The sequence below is a fragment of the Bidens hawaiensis genome, unplaced genomic scaffold (genome assembly GCF_021521415.1).
Source record: "Bidens hawaiensis isolate Kalapana, Puna unplaced genomic scaffold, B.hawaiensis_p1.1 tig00019660_1, whole genome shotgun sequence".
Classification (NCBI taxonomy): Eukaryota; Viridiplantae; Streptophyta; class Magnoliopsida; order Asterales; family Asteraceae; genus Bidens; species Bidens hawaiensis.
Window position 1 is genome coordinate 164,623 of NW_027492982.1, and position 23,538 is coordinate 188,160.

Genomic DNA, 23,538 nt, shown 5'->3' on the forward strand with positions numbered 1-23,538 from the left:
ATATGGCATACTAATGTTCTCATCTCGTTCAATTTACTTAAAATCTTCATAGTAGCTAATTTGCAAGTCAGCATCCACATTAGTATATTAGAATGTATTATGTGAGATCAATTAAAGTTAAGCCTTCATGTGGAAAAAAAAAGCACACCCACATGATCTTAACAATATGAATCATATCTTTACGTAAGTTGAACATCATATTTTCCATTAAAATCTTAAAAGTCCTTCATTGTGGATACAATTCATTTAACTACTTTTATTTATGCATATAACACAGTTTTATGTTTTATGTATCAATAAAGAGAAATGATAGAGTCTATCATACTAATTTCAATTATAAAAAAAAGCACATAGTGCAATTTTTTTATTTAACAGGTTTAATAGTTTCTGAACATGTGTTCAATTGCCAGCCATATGTTAGACCACAGATTTTTAAATCCACCATTTGATATGATTAACGCTCATGCATACGAAAACAGTGGTCCATCACAAGGCATATTCGAAGAGTTGATCTCTATTGGACATGTTTTAGTAAACAATGTAACATATATGTTTTAATGTCTTTCTAGTAACAATAACCTTGAAAGTGCCATATGAATAGACAAATGGTTTATCCGATCCTTGACCACAAGGCTATATTCTTTGTCCAAATAATATCTCACGTTGCTTCCTACAAAGAACAGACCGGTGGCAAAGATGACCCACGAAGAATCTAATACTCATAACCTCAATTTTATACCTTTTGGATTGGAAGACTAAATCTTAATTCCTCACATATATTATTCAAGATATATGGGTTTGGCCTACCAATGTTGAAACTATGATATTTAATATATTTATTCATTAAACATATTCTAAAAAGAATATATTGGAGAATACAAAAGGAAAACATATTTCAAACAATGTGCACTAATTTCCTGTTGACAGGCTGACCACTTACGTTATAACACAAAAGCTAAATTTACAATACTTAAATGGATAATAAACATGTCATGTAAATCCATTAACCTGGTTAATAAGATATGTTAAGCATGCGTGGTAGGCGTGTCATAAACGGGTTAAGTATTAAAACGTCTTCAACCACGCTTTAATCATGTCATTAACGTGTCAGCTTGTTTATGACCCAAATCCGTTTACCCCCGTCGATCACTCGTACTAATGTGCTTTGTCACACCGGCCTAAGGTCAAATTTAAACCTAAGTTGCTCATTGTAGTGAAGTTTTCTTGAAAAATAAAACCTTATTTGTCAAATTCTACAAAATTAAATATCATATATAAGTTTTATAAAAATCATTTACATATCTTCATACATCTTATTATGTTGAGTATATATATATATATACATATATTAACTAATTTATAACTTATATTAGAGTTTATCAAATAAAGATATTATATTTCCTCGTCTGATGAAACTCATCGATTAACAAATGTAGATAGTCTGGTGACTTTTTCTATGAGAGGTCATGGGTTCGAATCTCATTCATGGCAGTACGTCGTGCGTGGGCCATGATTTTACCACAGTGAGCCTTTGAACAATGGGATTGCTGGCGGGCAAAGTCACCAGCAATGTCTACGATCGTAGGCATGGATAACCTACCGAACAGCTGGGCTTTGTTGGTCGTTCAAAAAATAAACTTATCGTTTATGAGTTTGTTAAAATTCACCTGTTATATATATTCTATAAAGAGATACCTTCCGAGTTATAACGAACACTAACTCACTCAACAAAATGATGTATATATATTCCGTTTTATCCTTTGAAATCTTTATGTACCTTTTATTAAAAGCCATAAGTGATATGCCTGTCACAGTACGTTATGTGTTAAGTTTTAGTTTATTCAATCTTTAAGTTAGTTTGATGTGTTCGATGGTTAAGGCGTCCGTATCCAACGAATGTTCGAAACTTAATAAGGTGGTGGGGGTCAACATTCAACTGTTTATTAGATGGCTGCCATGCATTATCCGAATCTTAACCCAAGTTGTCTCAACTGTTCTATTTTCTATTATATATATAGGACCCACCTCACCCTACTGCCTACACGTGATCAACATTGCTTAAAAATATTCGATAACTAAAAACTAGAGTAAGAATATTTATATCTACGGTTGGGGACACTTTGAAACAAGATACTAGGTTGGGGACTTGGGGTCACACAAATTTTATGGGTCAAGTGTCACCTTCAATAATAATATGTTTTGGCCCCTATAAATAACCACCACCCCCCTTTCATTTTCACCATCCAAACACTAGCTAGTATTTGTAACATATAGCATCACCAAATAACCAACTAACAAACAATGGATCATCAGAAAAAGCAGCTCTCTTCTTCTTCATCGTCATCATTTACCGAGAATCTGTTTGGCCCTAAGGATGCATCTTCCGCCTCCTCATCTAGCCTTTTCAGCACTGTCTTCGGTCCATCCTCCACGGTATCATCCTCTCTTTTTATGGATTTAAAACCAATAGAATAGAACCGCAAAATCTTACACTTTTGTTTTCAGGGTCTAGGAAGACACCCAACGCACTCAGGATCATCGAAAAACCAGGAATTTGGAGGTGCATATGGAGGTGGCAAATCTTCAACACCAGGTTCATAACTTTTTATAATATTTTAACTCAAGTGAGGTTAACTAATTAGTTACTAATTAGATCATCTTTTAACAATAGATTACAAGGCACAAAGAAACACGGGTGTAAAGGAGGGAAATCCTGTTTACGAAAATGAAACGGCAGAACCAAGCTATCTCAGTTCTTCCATCTATTATGGTGGCCAAGAAGTTTATTCTCCAAACACACAAACCACTCGCTCTCCTCATACGGTGAGTATCCACATATATCTCCGCCATTTTGTTACGTGTTAACGTTAAAAATGATAGAACTAACACGCTTTTTGGTTGATTAATTAGTTGAAGAAAGATGGAGGTGATACTGATCCAAATGGTGGCAGTGCTTCAAGGGGAAACTGGTGGAAAGGTAAGAACTTTATGGGACCTTTTGGTACCAATCGATATAGAATGTTTAATTTTCAAGTCATATAAAGATCTATCTTGTTTTTGTGATCATACAGGATCTCTCTACTACTAAATGTCATGCCTTTATATGCATGGATGAAGATGAAGATGAAGATGAAGATGAAGATCAGCGTAGTAATATCTGTTTGTTTGTTTTGTTTTTTTTTTAGTCTTAACAAGTGGTCACTTGGAGTTGAATGTCACCAGCTTCAACTCTTACGCAAAATGTAAACCTACTTTCTGTATCTAATTTAGTCAGTTTTTGACTAGTTATATACCCTCTTTTGGATGTGTCAAATTAGATTTGGAATAGCATCCTTCTGTTGGAGATAATATGCGTTTTCTTTTATTCATATATTCTTAAAATTTGCATATTCTTTAAGATAATGCATGAGGTAATATGCTCGAAATAATCTCTCTCTCTCTCTATATATATATATATATTGAATATATATATATATATATTGAACCGGTGTGTTACGTGTGAAGTGTAGTGAGGATTTTTATTAACACCCACAACGTTCTCTCGAATAGGTCTAAGATGTTACCAATTAACTTAATTATGTAAGAAAAACCGCTAAAATATATGCATAAAACTTCCGCGGCAAGGCACGAATGTTTTTCCTTAATCTAATAAAACTTAGTAATAATCCTTTGCAATTATAAACCTAATTAACTCAAAAACTTCATATATACCCTAGTCAGTCAATGCCCATATTTATATTGTTTTTTACCGGAACTTACACATTTATATAATACATTGCTACTACAACTAAAAAGATATGCCCATATTAATAATATAGTTGTGAGTGAAATTATTAATCAAAACATGTTGTTAGCATTTAACTTTTACATTATCTATATTCTATAAAGATAACACAAAATCATTCAATGTCATCATGTGTTTATATTCCGTTTTATCCTTTGAAATCTTTTATCTTTTAAAGATGCCATAATTAAGTGATATGCTTGTCTCAGTTATGTGTTAAGGTTCAGTTTATTCAATATTTCTGGTAGTTAGATGTGTTCAATGGTTAACTCATCCGTATCCAACGAATGTTCGAAACGTAATAAGGTGGTGGGGGTCAACACTCGACTGTTTATTAGATGGCTGCCATGCATTATCCGAATCTTAACCCAAGTTGTCTCAACTGTTCTATTTTCTATTATATATATAGGACCCACCTCACCCTACTGCCTACACGTGATCGACACTGCTTAAAACATTCGATAACTAAAAACTAGAGGAATACTTAAATCTACGGCCGGGGACACTTTGAAACAAGATACTAGCTAGGTTGGGGGGTCACATATACTTTATGGGTCAAGTGTCACATTCAATAATAATGGATAGAGTAAACTGCGGTTTTCGTCTCTGTGATTTGTCTAAATATGCGGTTTTAGTCCAATAGCTTTAAATTTGCTATTTTCATCTCTGTTGTTTCATTTCACTTGCAATTAAAACTGAATTTATTAATCCCGTTAATACTGGTCGTTAAACCCTTCAGTGTGCCCCTTTCGAGGGGCAGTTTTGTCCTTTTTCTCAAATAAATCGCAGTCCTAATTTGCAAGCTCCCTCGCGTGAAGGGTTGGGTGTATTTAGAAAAAAAAGGACATAACTACCTCTCAAGTCAAGAGCACACTGATGGATTTAACAACCAGACTTAACGGGGTTAATAAATTCGGGTTAAATTGCAAATGAAATAAAATCACAGAGACGAAAATCGCAAATTTGAAACTATTGGACTAACACGGCAGATTTGGACGAACTACATGGACGAAAACCGCAGTTTACTCATAATGATATGTTTTGGCCCCTACAAATTATAACACAATCACCCGGCCCATTCATTTTCTCCATCGAATTAAGCACTAGTAATTGTTACCATCAGTCCATCATCAAATAAGCAAATAACACTACACAAGGTTGATAACTTGTTATAACATTTTAACCCGGCCAAGTGAAGTTAGTTACTAATTAGATCATCTTTTGGCAGTAGATTACAAAACACAAAGAAGCATGGGTGTAAAGGAGAGAAATCCTGTTTACGGAAATGAAACAGCAGAACCAAGCTACCTCAGCTCTTCCATAATCTATTATGGTGGCCAAGAAGTTTATGCTTCGAACACCCAAACCACTCGCGCCCTCACACAGAGAGTATCCGCATCTCCACCATTTTCTTACGTGTTAACATTAAAAATGTTAGAACTAACTACGTGTTTGGGTTGATTAATTAGTTGAAGAAAGATGGAGGTGAGTCGGGCGACACTGATCCAAATGGTGGCACTGCTAATTCAAGGGGAAACTGGTGGCAAGGTTACAACTTTATGGGACTTTTTGGTATTTATTGATATAAAATGTTGTGTAATTTCTAAAGTCATATATAAATCTTGTTTCTGTGATCATGCAGGATCTCTCTACTACTTAATGTCATGACTTTATATGCATGGATGAAGATAGGGTCATGATATCTGTTCGTTTCAAGGCTTTTTTTGTTATCTTGGAGTTGAATGTGTCTAGCTTCAACTCCCTTAATAGAATATAATAACCTATACTTTCTGTATCTAATTTTGTTGTTTTTTGACTATAGTAATATACCCTCTTTTGGATTTGCCAAATTAGATTTGGTATGCAACATCATTCTGTTGAAGATAATATGCGTTTTCTTTTTATATTTCATATATATGCTAAAGTTGCATATTCTTTAAGATAATGAGGTAATATTCTCGGATAATATCTTTCTCTCTTGTGCCATAATATTGAACAACCATGTGTGTGTTAATAAAAGGTATATTGGTTTTAAATAAGCTTAACTATCATCTTTTAGTCTTTGTCGTTCTCAACTAACGAAATAGCTGATGACAGCCCCACCTTTTAACATGTTTGCTTTCAACGATACATAGAACATGACGCCCAAAATTTTTCTGGTAATATAATTGTTGCACAGAACTTGAGCTCGGAACATGATGCACTAGAATTGGCTAACATAGTGGAGGCTTTATGTATATAGGGATACGAAAAGTGTGTGCAAGTTATTCAAAATCATCATGGGAGATTGGAGAAGGTTGTTTGAGGGTTGGCTTATTTTTGGTAGATGTCAAGTGGGTCGGGTCTAATTGACTGGAGACGTCTTTTACTCGTAGCTCCACAATCCATTAAATCGTAAATTGCAAATTAAATTTGACTATATACCCGTTATGTATTCTTTTCCTTTTCTATTATTATTATTATTATTATTATTATTATAAATATAAATAAATTCTTTAATTTATACGTGTCTCCTTCGTAAACTACCAAAATAAAAATCAAATAAAAATAACATGATTCATATCAATGTTGATGCATTGATAATATAACTAGAATTGTTGCCCATACGCGTTGCGGCGCAACGTGTTAAACCATCAAACGGGTCGATTACATGTTTGATAAAAAGTTCCTTGTAATAAAGTCTATTGAATAAATACAAAATAAAATAGAGTGTATGTTGGCTTCACAACAAAAAAATCATAATCCAATAATATGTTCTCCATCAAATCATAAAGTCAAGTCCTTGTAATCAAATATGTTAGCTCGACTTACTAGAGTACATGAGGAAATAAACTTGATTTTTCTAGTTCCTCAAAACGCATCAGGCTAGCATTGAGTCCTCCAACTCTGAACACAAACTTCCTTTTTGTGCATCTGTATTCACCAAATGTTCCCCATCCATAGAATTTAAATCGTCTATTTCAATATTCGTTGTATTCGTCTTATCCATTCACCTTAAGTCCAATAAGGCACGCCACACCCAACAATCTCAAAAGTCTGTCCCACTCTAAGTTCAATTGAAATTTTCACTTCCAAAAGATAAAAGTAACTCGACTGGTAAAGAATGATATTTGTAGAAGCTTACTCGAACTCTCTCTCCCTCTTTTTTAGTAAAATAATGTGTAACCCAAGCATCCGACCTGCAGCTAAAATGACACATTTTACCTAAATCATTTTGATCTGAACTCTTAACCAGCTAGACCGGCCTACAATTAATTTCATACATTTTGACCCAAACCCATTTGAACTCTTTACACAGCCCACCCGACCTGACGACCTGCAACTATTATAACATATTTTGATCCGAACCCATTTGGACTCTTTACACAGCACACCTGACCAGACAACATGTAACCACTCTTTATTTATTTTCATAAAATAGAGTGGTATTCTAATTTAAAATGCATTTAATTCTCACCACCTCAGGGTAATCAGATTATGATAATACTTCATATGCCTTATAAAATGTTAATTTCACTATCCTCCCTTTAGGATGAGAACCCACAAAATCTATGATTATTTAGGTTTATTAATAATATGCAATATTGAGAAACCTTTCAAAACTAGTTGGGCCTACCGACACATTCCAAACTTAGTACGATTATTATATATTATCTCTTATTATTAGTCATTTGAAAAACCAATATCCGATATTTTTCATCATCTTCCATTTTGTTGCAAATTTTCTATATTCAGTGACATTTTTCAAAATATTTTTATTTATTTATTATTATTATTATTATTATTATTATTATTATATAAGTAAGACTCTTGTGTCTCATCCTCGCACTTTAATTTGCATTATCCCCGATGCAGGAATGGAAACACGACTTAAAAAATTAAAAATAAAACCGGAATACTAAAAACCGAAAAAGAAAAATAAAAATACAAAATGCAATGGAAAAGATTTAGCTGGTAATATGCGAGACTGCCAATGTGCCAATCTGTTTCCATGAATGCCCTCCTAAGTGAATGCTCTTAGCAATAATACCTCATTCTATCGTACGTACGGTCAACAATGTACCTCAGCCCATCCTCCTGTCTCCTTTGACCCTCGCGCATAATTTGCCTCAAGTCATCGCACTGCTCTATCATGTACCCCGCATTTGATCAAAACTTGTTTCAATCCTGTCATATACTGAATCCAATGTAAGTGGATTCAGACGGGGCTCCCGAAGTGGGTAATGCATCGCTGGTCTCTCGGCTATATGAAGTGGACTCTGATAGCCTGCATAGCAGCAACGGCCTCGAAGAAAAGTGTTACAACTCATATAGCACAAAGTACAACACTATGATGCCAACTTTACCCAAAATTTTATATATATGTATTATCGATCAATCAACACTAAGAACATTATAATTAAGATGTGAAGCAAGATACAATCGAGTCCTAAGGCTTTTCAATGAAGTTAAAAAATAATGAGCGGATGATATAACATGATAGTACGTAATATGTACGATATATAACGTCAGAACACATATTTCTAATCCACACACTTGATACAATGAACTTCCCCTACATACAAAATCAATGGTCCTTGACAAAAGGCATATTAGAATAGTTAGTTATTGGGCATATTTCCGGTAAATGTTGTAACATATTTCTATGTTTTCCCAGTAACAATAACCTTGATAGTGCCATGTGAATAGACAAATGGTCTATCCTTAACCACACAAGACTATGTTCTTTGTTCAAATAATTTCACAATCACTTTCAATAATTTCACAATCACTTTCAACCAAGATTAGGCTAGTGTCAAAGAGCAATTGGCATTGTGGTTTAATAGCATGGAGTGAAGGTTAAGACTTTGGATCTTTATGGTCTTGGATTCAAAATCTGACTCAAGAGCCAAGAGGGTTTTTCATCCATGATAATGTTCCTAATTGAATTAGCCCTGATGCGTTAAAATTATTATGGACGGTTGATATCTCATCTCAGAAAGACTCACTTGGGTATAGACAATAGTATAAAACAATGTTAAAAAAAGACCCGTGTCAAATATGAACCACGAAGAATCTAATACCGACCCAACCCATCGATGTTAAACCTTTTGGCAGACCAGATTTTTGTCTTTTACATAATATTAGTTTGGTCGAGTATCAACTTTCAGTTTAGTTAATTCGACATTAGATAGGTGTGTTCAATACTTCAATGTTAACTCGTAGAATGTTGGAAAGTTTAATAGGAATAGAATCAGAAGATAAATTAAGGTGGTGGCTGTCATGCATATATTATCAGAATCAAACCCAAGTTGTAACAACTATTAGATTTTCTTAACTGGGACCCCTCACCTTACGGCCTACACGTGATCAACACTAACTGGACGCCCATCTGACATCAAAATATATTCGATAACTAACAACGATAGGAGCCTTGGAAGATACGAGGTTGGGGGTCGGGTCATATACTTTATGGTTAAGTGTCATATTCAATAACAATAATATGTTTTGGCACCTATAAATAACAACCATCCCCCTTCTCATTTTCTTCATCATCCAATCAATCAAGATGTTTTGTGATTAAGCAAGCGATTTAGATTTGATTTTGTAACAGACCAACTAATAAGTAATAACCTAGGAATAATGGATAAGCAAACCCGAGGTTCATCTTCGTTTACCGAGAATATGTTTCGCCCAAAGGACGTGTCCTGCGCCTCCTCATCCAGCCTTTTTAGTTCTGTCTTCGGTCCCTCATCCACGGTATCACTCAATCTTTTTATGTTTATGTTATCAAACCAGTATCACATGTTGCTATGTACGTTAACTCGTCACAGAATATTACGTGTTATAATTTTTTTTGTCTTTAGGGTCTTGGAAGGCACCAATCACACTCCAAGAAGCATGAATTTGGAGGTCCATACGGAAACAGCAAACCTTCAACATCAGGTTGATTAACTTCTTGTTGGCGCAGAATCGTATATCACATATGAAAGCAGACAGATATTTTTGTGAAAACTCCAACAATTCTTTTCAATTTTATTAAAAAAACGAAAAGTACACCTATAACATTTACAAATACCCTAAATATACTACGATAACTTGCAAAACTACAATAACTTGCATACTACCCCAACTCTAATTCCTAATAATAGTACTCAACGTATTAATAAATAATCTATTTATAGAAATTATCTCGTAACACATAAACGATTAATCAAGATTCAAGACTTATATTGACTTTCACTCTTTATGTCGATCTCTTTTCGTTTCACATGTAACGCACTAACGCTCAACTTCTTGGTTCACCCATATAGCTCCTTTTACAATCAAGATTAACGGCATCACTTTTTTAATAAAATTACAAACCAAGAATGTTAACCAATGTGAGTTTAGTTACTAATTATATCATCTTTTAACAACATATTACAGGATACAAATAAGCATGGGTGTAAGGGATCAGGAGAAGTTTACCAGATGAATGAAACAACATAACCAAGCTATCTCAGTTCATCCATCTATTATGGTGGACAAGAAGTTTATCCTCCGAACACCCAAACCACTCGTCCTCAGCATACCGTGAGCATCTGCATCTCCTCCTTTTTGTTGCATATTAAATTATTGATTTATAAAAATAAAACGTTAGAACTAACGTCTTTATACATGTGTTGGTTTATTAGTTGAAGAAAGATGCAGGTGATATTGATCCAAACGGGAGCAGCACTTCGAGGGGAAACTGGTGGCAAGGTAACAACTTTATGGGACTTTTGGTGATGCTAAAGTGCTGTTTATTTAATATATTTTCAATCTAAATAAAAGATCTTGTTTCTGTGATATATCATACAAGATCTCTCTACTACTAAATGTCATGTCTTTCTATGCATGGATAAAGATGAAAGTGGCAAGACAGTACATAATCCTAAAGATCAAGCAGGGTCATGAATAATGATATCTGTTTGTTCAAGGCTTATTATTATTTTTTTGTTAGCTAGCTTCAACTCTTTTAATGGTCTCTATCTATGATTCTATGAAATATATATATATATATATATATATAAACTTTCCTCCGGTACCTAACTTGGTTGGTTTTCTACTAGTAACATACCCTCTTTTGAATGTGCCAAATAAGATTTCATATGTTATATCATTTTGTTGAAGATAATATGTGTTTTCTCTTATTCTTATATTCAGAAAGTCGCCAATTTGATGAGATAATGATGCAATATGTTTATATCATCTTTCTCTCTCGTGCCAAACTAAACCGGATGTGTATATATTGTATCAACTTTCTTCCACCAAATTGTTATCAAGAACCCGATTCCACCATCTAAGTCACAAAAACATGTCTAATGCAAATATCAAATTGCATTTCCCTTTTAAGTTACACAACAAGTGTTGACCATATAAAAGTCAACACAACAGAATTTATTCAAGACACGATTAAACCACCGGTAACTTATTTACTAAACACATGAACAGATTACACACTTCAAACTGATCACTGGTACAAGCATAGCTTCCATGAAAACTAGTAGTCTTCAAGTTCTCAAGGCAATGTATAATCTGCAAACCAAAACATGTATACAACTATGTCAATATAAAAATATATATTAGATATACGCGTAAACGGAACGTAAATAAACAAACCTCCACACTTGTAACCAAGAGGACGGTCAGCAATATTGCACCGTTTTGGAATTGTCATCGCGATCTCTTGCTTCACCGTTTTGGCAGTGTTAGACCGCATAACTGCACAAAGGCAGCTAGGATTCTGGCCCAACTTCCTCACCGCAGCACAACAACTGCTAGAAACTGAGGCGTTCTCATCTTGTGCAGCCGATGCACACGGTGCGAGCTTGAAAGCTTCCATATTAGGGTTGGCTCTACCACACTCGTGGGCCCCATTCACTTCACCCAATCCAGCAATCATAAGAGCCAGAAGAAGGCCCAACAGGCACATTTTCTTCATTGAACCGCCCATGTTGTGTAAGTTGTTTTGTAATTTGTACTTAGCAGGATGCAAGAATCACTTGAGGGTTCACAGGATTTTATACTAATTGTTGACTTTATTTACTCACCAATTTAAATTACACTTGCAGTAAATGACTTAAAACCTACAGTTTGTGCATTTACCACACCTGCACATCACTTAGATCCCAAACAAAACTGATTTTGCAACATTCCATTACAATTTGCAGCAGCCATGATTTTCAGATTTTAAATCCCTAATATGCCCTTCCAAATTTACTTATAATAAACATGTATGCATCCTTTGAATCTGTAATAACATGTGTATGATGACACTTTACTCAAGTGTAAATATATGAACTCAAGTTATTAAAAAAATAGGAAGCACGTGAACGTCATAAATGCATATATTTTGAAGCATCATCGCACCAACATACCTGATAATGAAGTGTTAATTGCTCAAGTGGTTAATCGACACAGCTCACGCTTCTTTATCATATCTATGAAACATCTAAGAAGGAAACTTTTTAGAGCATGCATCACAAAATTTATAACTATATTTAAGTTCACAAATAAATACAGTCAAATTTTTCAAGATTTATAAACAGAATCTCAAACAGATTGTGAGTAATGAATCCATTTTGTTATACCATTATTTACATTTGACAAAAATGCCCTTATAGTTGACTACAATAGCCTTACAGTGCTAAGTACCCTTGTAAACTATTATTTACACGTGACAATAATGCCCTTGTAATACTAAGTTGTCTTTTAGGGAGGGGGTACATATATTATCGTCAAATTTCAATATTATAGAAAGTACCTTAATAGCTGTTGTAAACATGCTCAATCGTTGATAAGGAAGACCTAAGATCTAAAATGGTATAAAAGGAGAAAAATAAGAGACTAATATAAGTAAACATAAAGAATAAGGAGAGAAGAGAAACCACTACCAACCTCCCATAAATCAGTAGATGCAAGATGACCTGCTGAGATCAGTCAGTCACTGAAACAAAGAAAGGAAGCATCAAATATTGAAACCCTAACTATAGAACGTTAATTAAAACCTACACAATTGGTGAAATTGAAGGAGTAAGTTACCTAAGTCCTCCAAGGCAATGATTGACTGACTGAGACAAATAAAATAAACACAATATGACCAAAGTAATAAGAAACCAACAAACTGTATAACCTCGATGAGGATAGTTATAACCAACAACATTATTTTACACTTACATGAAGCTTTTGATTTACCAGCAGAACAAATCCCCAATCGCAAATGTCGCTTCAGATTTAGTGATTTGGTCTAAACCCCCAATCGATTTTACAACAATAACAAATTGAACAGCGGGTGACAATACTCATAGATTGTAAGACAACCTATTCACCATTTCACAAACCCTATAATTAGAACACGAAGAAAAATAACAACAATTGTAAGACAACCTGAAAGAAATCGTCAAGAAAGGACAAGGGGATGCTTCGCGTCGAATTACCAAACAAAACATGAACATGTTGGTGTCGATGCGGTGGAATCAGCGACCTTGGAAACAAGAGATATGAGAGGCCTTAAACAACATACACGTGGAAGGAAGGAAGGAAGGAATGTGGCTTAAAAATCAACCGATATTGTTATATTATCGATTAATCAACACTTAGAACATTATTATAATTAAGATGTGAAGCAAGATCCAATCGAGTCCTAAGGCTTTTCAATCAAGTTAAAAAGTAATGTGTGAATCAATAATAATATGTTTTGGCACCTATAAATAGCAACAATCCCCTTCATTTTCTTCATCCAATCAATCAAGATTGTTTTGTGATTAAGCAAACAATTTGGATTTGATTTTGTAACAGACCAACTAATAACCTACGAAAGCAAACCCGAGGTTCATCTTCATTTACCGAGAATCTGCTTGGCCCAAAGGATGTGTCCTCCACCTCCTCATCCGGCCTTTTTAGTTCTGTCTTCGGTCCCTTATCCACGGTATCCTCCTCCTTTGATATCACTCAATCTTTTTATGTCTATGTTATCAAACCAAAATCACATGTTGCTTTGTACGTTAACTCGTCACATAATTTTATGTGTTGCTATTTTTTTGTCTTTAGGGTCTAGGAAGACACCCATCACACTCCAAGAAGCACGAATTTGGAGGTCCATATGGAAATAGCAAACCTTCATATAATGAATCCAATGTAAGTGGATCCGGACAGGGCTCCCGAAGTGGGTACTACATTGTTGGTCTCTCAGATCTATGAAGTGGTCTCTGATAGCCTGCATAGCAGCAACGGCCTCGAGGAAGAGTGTTACAACTCATACACCACGAAGTACAACACTATGATGCCAAGTTTACCCAACATTTTATATATATAAATTATCGATCAATTAACACTAAGAACATTATAATTAAGATGTGAAGCAAGATCCAATCGAGTCCTAGCTTTTCAATGAAGTTAAAAATTATGAGCAGATGATATAACATGATAGTAATATGTACGATATATAACGTCAGACCACATATTTCTAATCCACATTTGATATAATGAACTTCTCCCTACATACAAAAACAATGGTCCTTGACAAAAGGCATATTCGAATAGTTAGTTAGTTATTGGGCATATTTCCGGTAAACGTTGCAACATGTTTCTCTGTCTTCCTAGTAAAAAACCTTGATAGTGCCATATGAATAGACAAATCGTCTATCCTTAACCACACAAGACTATATTCTTTGTTCAAATAATTTCACAATCACTTTCAACCAAGATTAGGCTAGTGTCAAAGAGCAATTGGCATTCTGGTTTAATAGTATGGGGTGAAGGTTAAGACTTTGGATCTTTATGATCTTGGGTTCAAAACCTGAAGAGTCAAGAGGGTTTTTCCTCCAAGATAATGTTTATAGGTGAGTTAGCCCTGATGCGTTAAAATCATTATGGGCGGTTGATATCTCATCTCAGAAAAACTCACTCGGGTATAGACGATAGTATAAAACAATGTTAAAAAAAGACCCGTGTCAAAGATGAACCACAAAGAATCTAATACCAACCCAACCCATCGATATTCAACCTTTTGGCATACCAGATTAATGTCTTACACTAGTAAGAGTGCTCGCGCGTTACGGCGAGGACACATTTTTGGTTTAGTTATTACCGGCTCCTTGTGTTACCGACATCTTCGATTGTAAAACATTTCTATTAATGAAAGAAAACAAGCCAAAAGTCTAAGATCAAAAGAGGTAAAAACAGCCCTGCATCAACCAAATACTTGTTTCTTTAATGACTATAAAAATGGTCTTTAAGAATCATTCAAATTACAACTGATGCTGTTTTCGCTCACTTTTAAATTAAAAAAAAAACAACATTTCTGTTTATTCTTGCAGCCGAAAAACTAATTTGCCTAGACAACCCACAGATGCCATTCCATTAGTTGACTCCATAGACCCACTTTTATTGGTTGCTTGTGTAATTATTCAACTCCTCTGGTTTCAATCATAACTCGATTTCATCCTTGGCGGTTTCTGGACCGTCGCTTCCATGGATGATGTTCCTACAAACCACAACATATATAGTGATCATCAACTCATCATACTACAAGTCACGTAACATTTTTACTTATATCAAATTAAAACTCATGTATTTTGTAAGAAAACTGTTATAAATGGGCAAATAGTTTGTTGATCTGTTTGTACCTTCCTACAACAACAGCCAAATCACCCCTGATGGTTCCTGGTTCTGATTTTTGTGGATCAGTGGCTCCAATAAGTTTACGCCCGTATTTAATCACGCCTTCTCCTTCCCATACCTGCATTAATGATTGATCAGAATAAGCGATTTCGATGCATATATAAGAAATATATATAATTTGCTTTAACTAATTACCATCGCAAATTGGCAAGAACAGGACCAGAGCTAAGGAAGTCACAAAGCCCATTAAAATGGTCTGTCCTTAAGATCATGGTAATGCTTCTGAGCAAAGGATTTTGTAGGGGTTACAAGTTTAATAGCCACAAGTTTGAATCCTTTACGTTCAAACCGAGCTATGATCTCAGAAATATGCCAAAAGAAGACGTTTTACTTAATGAGAAACTGTTTAAAATTTAAAATCAAGAAAAGACACAAAAAAGAAACTCTCTTCTTATTTATAGTTGTAACTAAAAAGTCTAAAATGCATGTAAATAATGGTGGTTAGATTACCAGTCCTCTTTGCACACCATCTGGCTTGATACCAATGAAAGTGCGCTCCAACTGCACAAGAAATAAAAGGTATCATCATCATCATCATCATCATCAACTGTGCTTTAAATATATATCAAGAGAACAGTAAAAGAATGTAATAACTCTGCTGCATTTGCTTCTTCATCTTGAAGCATGTATGCTATTAAGAAATTAAAACAAAACAAATTAAAAGGCTTCACAAAGTTCCAGTTAAATAGTGATGCACAAATGTCCAAAAACGAAAATCGACATTGGGTAATTTGTTCAAATAATAACATTATAGAACAAAGTAAAAACCTGCAGCAATCCATTAGCTAGATGCACTTCCAGTATGATCACGCCCAAAAGTGCTGGCAAGAACCCTTTGGATGAAACTGTTGCAGCAGAAGCAACAACCGACCGTCCTACAAATGAAAGAATAATAATATGAAAATCAAGTCAAAAAACTTCCTTGCGCCGTCCCTGGAAATATAAACGTATTGATATGTTTGTGGTTTTAAATAATAAAATATATAATATATGTAATTTATATCATATAGGTAGCAGAATGCAAGCTTATATCTTCATCAGTCAGTTCAACATTAAAAAGGCAGCCCTCGCCTCGTGCGTTCTTGTAATAGTGCATTGTCCCTTTAGACGTGACACGGACTTTAATGGTCCAGTTTCCTTGATACGGGTTCAAGGAAGCGAGTGCCTGTACATTCCTGGTATGTGACATGTCTCTTCCTGGTGCGATCCTGCGATACGTGTTGAATAGAAACACGTTTAAAAAAACGAAAAGGACCTTACCGAAACGAAACCAAAAACCAAATACTTAAAACGAAACCTTGTTTATTCTTGGGTGGAAGGTGGTTTTAAAAATTTAGATGTAAACGGGTTAACGGGCCAACCCATTTGTTTGCAAACACTTAAACTTGAACCCGACCAGTTTTTTTAACCAAAAACAAAAATCCAAAAACCCAAAAACTTAAAACGAAACCTTGTTTATTCTCGGTTAGAAGGCGGTTTTAAAAATTTAGATTTAAATGGGTTAACGGGCCAACCCATTTGTTTGCAAACACCTAAACTCGAAACCGACCTGTTTTTTAACGGGCCATGTAAGCTGGCCAGGAAGCTGGTTTTTTTTTTGCTTCGGGGTTGGATTGTGTTCCGGGCCAACCCATTTGTTTGAAAACACTTAAACTCGAACCCGACCAGGTTTTTTAACCAAAAACCAAAACCAAAAAACTTAAAACGAAACCTTGTTTATTCTCGGTTAGAAGGTGGTTTTAGATTTAAACGGGTTAACGGGCCACAACCTATTTGTTTGCAAACACCTAAACTCGAAACCGACCTGTTTTTAAAAAGTTAAAACGAAACGTTGTTTATTCTCGGTTAGAAGGTGGTTTTAAAAATTTAGATTTAAACGGGTTAACGGGCCAACCCATTTGTTTGCAAACACCTAAACTCGAAACCGACCTGTTTTTTAAAAACTTAAAACGAAACCTTGTTTATTCTCGGTTAGAAGGTGGTTTTAAACATTTAGATTTAAACGGGTTAGCGGGCCAACCCATTTGGCAGTCAACCCGACCTATCTCAAACAGCGTAACAGTAATACAAAATCTAATTCCAATGATTAAACTTATTAAACGAACCTGCCAATTCAGGTTTGAGAAATTGATTGAAAACTAATATTTATATTTATAAATAAAAAAAAAACAAAAAAAAATCCTAGTCCTTATTTAACAAACTAACATTTTTGGTTTTCTTAACTAATATTTTACAAAATAGAAAAAAAAATACACTCAAGAAATAGACTAACAGATAAGTAAGATGTTTTAAAAATGTTCGATTTGTATGCAAACGCTTAAACTCGAACCTGGCCTGTTTTTTAACGGGCAATGTTAGGTGAACCCTTTTTTTTTTGGGCTTCGGGGTCGGGTTGTATTCAGGCCCTTGACGGAAGTAAAACCAAAAAACCCAATGGCTGTTTATTCTCGGTTAGAAGTTGGTTTTAAAAATTTAGATGTAGGCGGGTTAACGTGCCAACCAGTTTGTATGCAAACAGTTAAACTCGAACCCGGCCTGTTTTTAGCAGGCCACGTAAGCTGACCCGGAAGCCGGTTTTTTTTTTTTTTTTTTTTTTTTTGCTTCGGTGTCGGGTTGTGTTCCTGGCCTTGACGGAAGCAAAACCAAAAACCTAAAACAAAACGACCCCCAGCTAAGCCTCAAATTTTAAAAAGTACTCACCACCCCTGTCGAGCGTTAACGGGGTCGCTTGTTACTCTACAGTAAGACATGTTTCATTAGGTATTCTAATCCCATTTAACAATAAATTGGCAGTTAAAACACTGAGCAACAATCATGTAGACGAATGTAACTTAAACCATCATCCCATCCCCCCAAGTTGAGTCAATAATATAACTTAAACCATTGATAAAAGAACATCAAACAATCGAACAGATTGCCTAAACCTGTTATAACTAAAAACCGCCCCTAGGAATAGCAATTGAATAGTTGGATTGCACAAAATAATAAAGAAGCAGAGTTTTACCTGTTGGACGGTTGGGTTGGTAGATGGTGTTGTGCAATTGTGGAGGTGGGATGTAGAAGAAGTATATATAGAACTGATTCTAAACAGCAATCATTGAATTTCAATTAAAGGGGCCGGTTTCATCTAAACGGGATTTAATTGTATATGTAGAAGAAGTATATATAGAACTGATTCTAAGATGTGAAGCAAGATCCAATCTAGTCCTAAGGCTTTTCGATGAAGTTCAAAAATAATGTGCGAATCAACAATAATATGTTTTGACACATGTAAATAGCAACAATCCCCTTTATTTTCTTCATCATCCAATCAAATCAAGATTGTTTTGTGATTAAGCAAGTGATTTAGATTTGATTTTGTAACAGACCAACTAATAACCTACGAATAATGGATAAGCAAACTCGAGGTTCATCTTCGTTTACCGAGAATCTGTTTGGCCCAAAGGATGTGTCCTCCACCTCCTCATCCGGCCTTTTTTAGTTCTGTCTTCGGTCCCTCATCCACGGTATCCTCCAAGAAGATATGTACGTTAACTCGTCACAAAATTTTACGTGTTATTATTTTTTTGTCTTTAGGGTCTTGGAAGACACCCATCACACTCCAAGAAGCACGAATTTGGAGGTCCGTATGTAAGTAGCAAACCTTCAACACCAGGTTGATTAACTTCTTGTTGGCGTAGAATCGTATATCACATATAAAAGCAAACAAATATTTTTGTGAAAACTCCCACGACTCTTTTGAATTTTATTAAAAAACGAAAACCACACCTATAACATTTTCAAAATCCCTATTTATACCACAATAACCTACACACTACTCCAACTCTAATCTAACTATACTATTAAAGCAATAGGGTTTAAGTCCATTTCCCCACTTCCTATTGGTTGTTAATTAAACCTTTCATATATATCAATCACTTGTCTAATTTCCATCTTAATAGAATAAATCAAAAATATATTTAAATAAGATACAATAAATACTCTTTAATGATTCTCTTTCATATTTAATTTAATTTTAATCATGAATCTTTTGTAATTATCTTTCAAGTTAATAATTAGAATTCATAATTTTGACTCCGGCTAATTAAATTCAGTTTGGGGAATTCTAGGCAATTAATGATATTTACGAAATTATCACTACTAAATTTTATAAAGTTTTATCAATTTATTTTATCATAGGTAAAATACTAATTTTTTGGGCGAGGTACTTACTATTTAACATTTCTCTTCAAATAATTATAAATATCATTAAGCAAACCTTTAGGAATAAAATAATAAAAACCATTCACAAATGTGAATTTCGTCATATATACCGTTATGAAAATTTAAATTTTAAACCTTTAAATAACCTAACAAAAGAAAATTTTTAATTATGGAATTTCTATATTCTAATTAATTATTAATTATTATTTGATTAACTATTTGACTAACCATCCATAAGGCTTACTTTAAGATGGAAATGTTTACCGAGAATAATTATTCATAATAGCAATTAATGATTTAAATATGAGGTTGATTTGAAATTACGGAATTATTTAATTTGGAATTATTTAATTACGGAATTTTTATATTTTAATTAAAAGTGGTATATCATTTGATTAAGCATCCTTAATGTTTACTATAAATATCAATTTTGACCCAATGAATGATTCTAAATTCAGAAAATATTGATTTAAATATATGGTGTTGATTTTACTTTTAAATATTATAATTGATAATTATTGTTCAATTCTATTTAAATTTTGTTAATGTTAATTAATAAAAACCAAATTAGTAACTTATTTGTCCACACATTATATTAAGTACTTAATTATGAAAATGCTGATTACAATTATATTATTTAAAGTAATTTTCTAACTTTCAATCATATGATTCAGTATATAAATATATCATACTTTATTATAATTTTATAATTTAGATATACCATAAATTTATATTTTAGATATACCCTATTATATTTGATGATTAATTATATTATTGTAAAGACATAAAATAGTAATTTATATTTATACATTATTAGTTTAATCCGTATTTAAATATAGTGTAGATTTAATTGATATGAATATCATTATTTATACTTATAATCTAATTTAGGAACATTACGTTTTAGTAATTCAAATTTATAAAATAATTAATACTAATTCCCTACTTTTCGTCCTTATTTTAACTTGATTGAGATTCCCTAATTTTTGGTTTCTAATTAACTCAGTATACACATTCCTTCTATAATCCACTCTCCCAAAATTCAATCTCTATAAATACTTAACATTCATACGGTAATTCTTACACAATCAAACCTTCTTTAACAAAAACGATTATCTTTGTTTGTAAGGTTTTTAATTTTTGTTGTGTTTATATACTCCCATTTTGTTATGTATTTTTTGGCTTAAAAGTCTTATTGTTGGAATTATTTAATTACGGAATTTGTATATTTTAATTAAAGATGTGTCTCACAGCCCAAACACATCTCTCAAATTCCTATGAATTTGAAGGTCACTTGTATGGACTCAAATTTGTTAGTTTGATGAGATGTAGAATCCTCTGTTTGCAAGACGAAATGGTATTCTTACACATTCATTATTTTTCCATATCATTCATATAATTTTTTACTAATGTTAATATGAATGTTTCAGGGTAATAGAATTCAAACATATCTACGGAAGTCTTGCATTCCCAAGCATGATGGTTTATATCAATTACAATTATTTTTGTTTTATGTTATTGTTTGTATTCATATTAATAATTATAAGATTTTTTTCTTATAATCTATTTAGGTTATATATCAAAATCGAATATTCAATTGAGAGCTTCAGTATTTTGTTTTTCCGGTAACGGGATTCAAATTTTCAGGTTGTAAATTCTAACATCAATTTTACATTTTTTTCACATGATTCAAATCTTCCATAATTTGTAATTTATTAATTATGTGATATTAATATTTAATTTTATCATTTCAGGTTATTGTTCCCAACTTGATATAGCTAATTAATTTCATGGATTGAGGATTGTTTGATAAGATGGCTTTTATTTTTGTTTAATATTGATGTATATTTTTGTTAGTTTTCATGTATTTATTTATTTTTCACAATTTTATGTAATTCAATTGATTATTATATAATCCGGAAATGAAATTTAGTTGATTATTTTATAAAACATTAAATTATCTATAGTAAGATAATGAATTAAATTGTTGTTGGTCAAAGTCCAATTAATTTACCAATGTCAACACAATTTAAAACGTTATTATACTTTCCAATATTATCTTACGTTACATTTTTAGATTTATACACATTTAATATAGCATTTTAGAAACCGATTTTCCCCATTCAAAAATATGAAATTTACAAAAATATGTTATAGGGTTTGAATTTCACCATTTGTTAAAAAATATCTTTGTCAAATCCAATTTAATATATTTTCATTATTGGTCAAATTTATTTAATATATTTTCATGATTTTAATTACGTAAATACAATAATAAAGTTTCCATGATTTTCATTTATTTTCACATTTCCATGATTTTTATTATTGGTCAATTTCTACTTAAAATTTTATATTATCTACATACTATTTCTTATTAATATTAAATGTATTTTATTAATATAACCGTATATTAAGCATAATAACAAATTTATACCATATTAAATACGCAATTTGAAAAATTTAAAAGATGTTTATAGTTTTCAATCTCATCAAACTTTACCTTTTATTTATTTTAACTATATATTATTTAGTTAGTCAACTTCAAAAAAAAATGGAAAGTTTTTTGATTTTTGAATTCTAACAAAATATTTAATATAGTTGATTATGGAAATAAATTTAGATTCCTTAATAAGTTACAAAATTTGACCATCAATTTAGTTTTAAGTATAACAAATTTAGATCATATTAAATACGAAAATTGACAAATTTAAAATTTTTTTTTATAGTTTATAATCCCAACTATCAATATTAATGTCTTCAATCTCAACAAACTTTTAATCTTATATATTTGACAAATTGTTCATAAATGTCAAAATTAATGTATAAAATTGAAAAAAAATAAATATATAATGAAATTGATTGTTAAAGAAGGTACTAATCATCATTATTTATTTTTAATATAAGCAAACATTATTTCACCAATCTTAACAAAAGTTAACAGATTTTTATACTTTATAAATCAGTTGTTGTCATTTTCCATATTATTTGTTCGATATATTTTCAAAAACCGTTTATTATTAACACGGTTAACATTATATTATGATCATATTACCAAAAATCAAATTATTTAAATATTAATGATTTCCAAAATAGTTATAAATCTAATGGTTTTGACTATTAACGCTTTCCAAAACATCAGGGTAATTATGGAAGTCAAATTAAATCATTTAAACTCTAATTTATTTTAATTCACACTAATAATATTGATACAAAGATTTTTGTATTTTAAGAATGATTTCAAATATTATAATAACTAACTACTATTTGACCAAAATGATATAATCATAATTAATGATACTATATTTTCCAACTTCAAAACCATTTAACTTTCTATATATGTAAATCGTTTGATTTTAAGCTTTTACAATATATGTTGACCAATAATTAAGTTATTAGTTATGAGTTATGTCGTCTCTTTAAAATCAAATGAAGGGAATTTATGACACAGTTAGACGTTTTACTTTTTCAATAATTCTTAAAACGGACATTTTTTCAGATTTTTCAAACGTTTACGTACCACATATAATATTTTTTAACTTTTATTATATTTTTGATCATTCGTAAAGAAAGTTTATGTCTCAAATTCCTATGGCTCCGCTGTCAGTCGTGTGTTTATCTATGATTATGTGTTTGAAATTGAAGATTACAAAAACCGGTATCGATACACACACATATTGTTTATATTTGTTGTCAAATTAATTATGCAAAATGTGTATAAGACAATACATTTTTATGTTGATTTCATTAGAGTATTATGTTTTAATTAACATGTGTTATTTGTACTCATGGTATAATTTATAAATATGTTTTGAATTTTCATTTATCTCTTATTGTCTTTGTATGTTTTTGTATTTGAATTAAAATAA

The 23,538-nt window shown here is 32.4% G+C and overlaps 1 protein-coding gene and 1 long non-coding RNA gene across 3 annotated transcripts; both read right to left on the reverse strand.

Moving 5' to 3' along the window:
- Window positions 1-11,037: 11,037 nt before the first annotated feature.
- LOC143558796 (uncharacterized) lies at window positions 11,038-11,759 on the reverse strand. Its single transcript, XM_077047555.1, has 2 exons — window positions 11,408-11,759; window positions 11,038-11,323 (listed from the first exon to the last, which is right to left on the reverse strand). Exons 1-2 carry the CDS (start codon window positions 11,739-11,741, stop codon window positions 11,307-11,309), a joined length of 351 nt encoding a protein of 116 aa, XP_076903670.1. The 5' UTR covers window positions 11,742-11,759; the 3' UTR covers window positions 11,038-11,306.
- A 3,340-nt stretch (window positions 11,760-15,099) lies between these two features.
- LOC143558797 (uncharacterized) lies at window positions 15,100-15,957 on the reverse strand. 2 transcript variants are annotated; one of them, XR_013139807.1, is made up of 3 exons: window positions 15,920-15,957; window positions 15,415-15,527; window positions 15,100-15,272 (listed from the first exon to the last, which is right to left on the reverse strand). It is a non-coding gene; the product is annotated as an uncharacterized LOC143558797 (long non-coding RNA). The 2 variants fall into 2 exon arrangements; XR_013139808.1 differs by lacking the exon at window positions 15,920-15,957 and adding an exon at window positions 15,605-15,857.
- Window positions 15,958-23,538: the final 7,581 nt, after the last annotated feature.

Bases quoted from the DNA above. Each gene is read 5' to 3' on its own strand.
- LOC143558796 (XM_077047555.1), bottom strand. From the start codon at position 11,741: ATGGGCGGTTCAATGAAGAAAATGTGCCTGTTGGGCCTTCTTCTGGCT.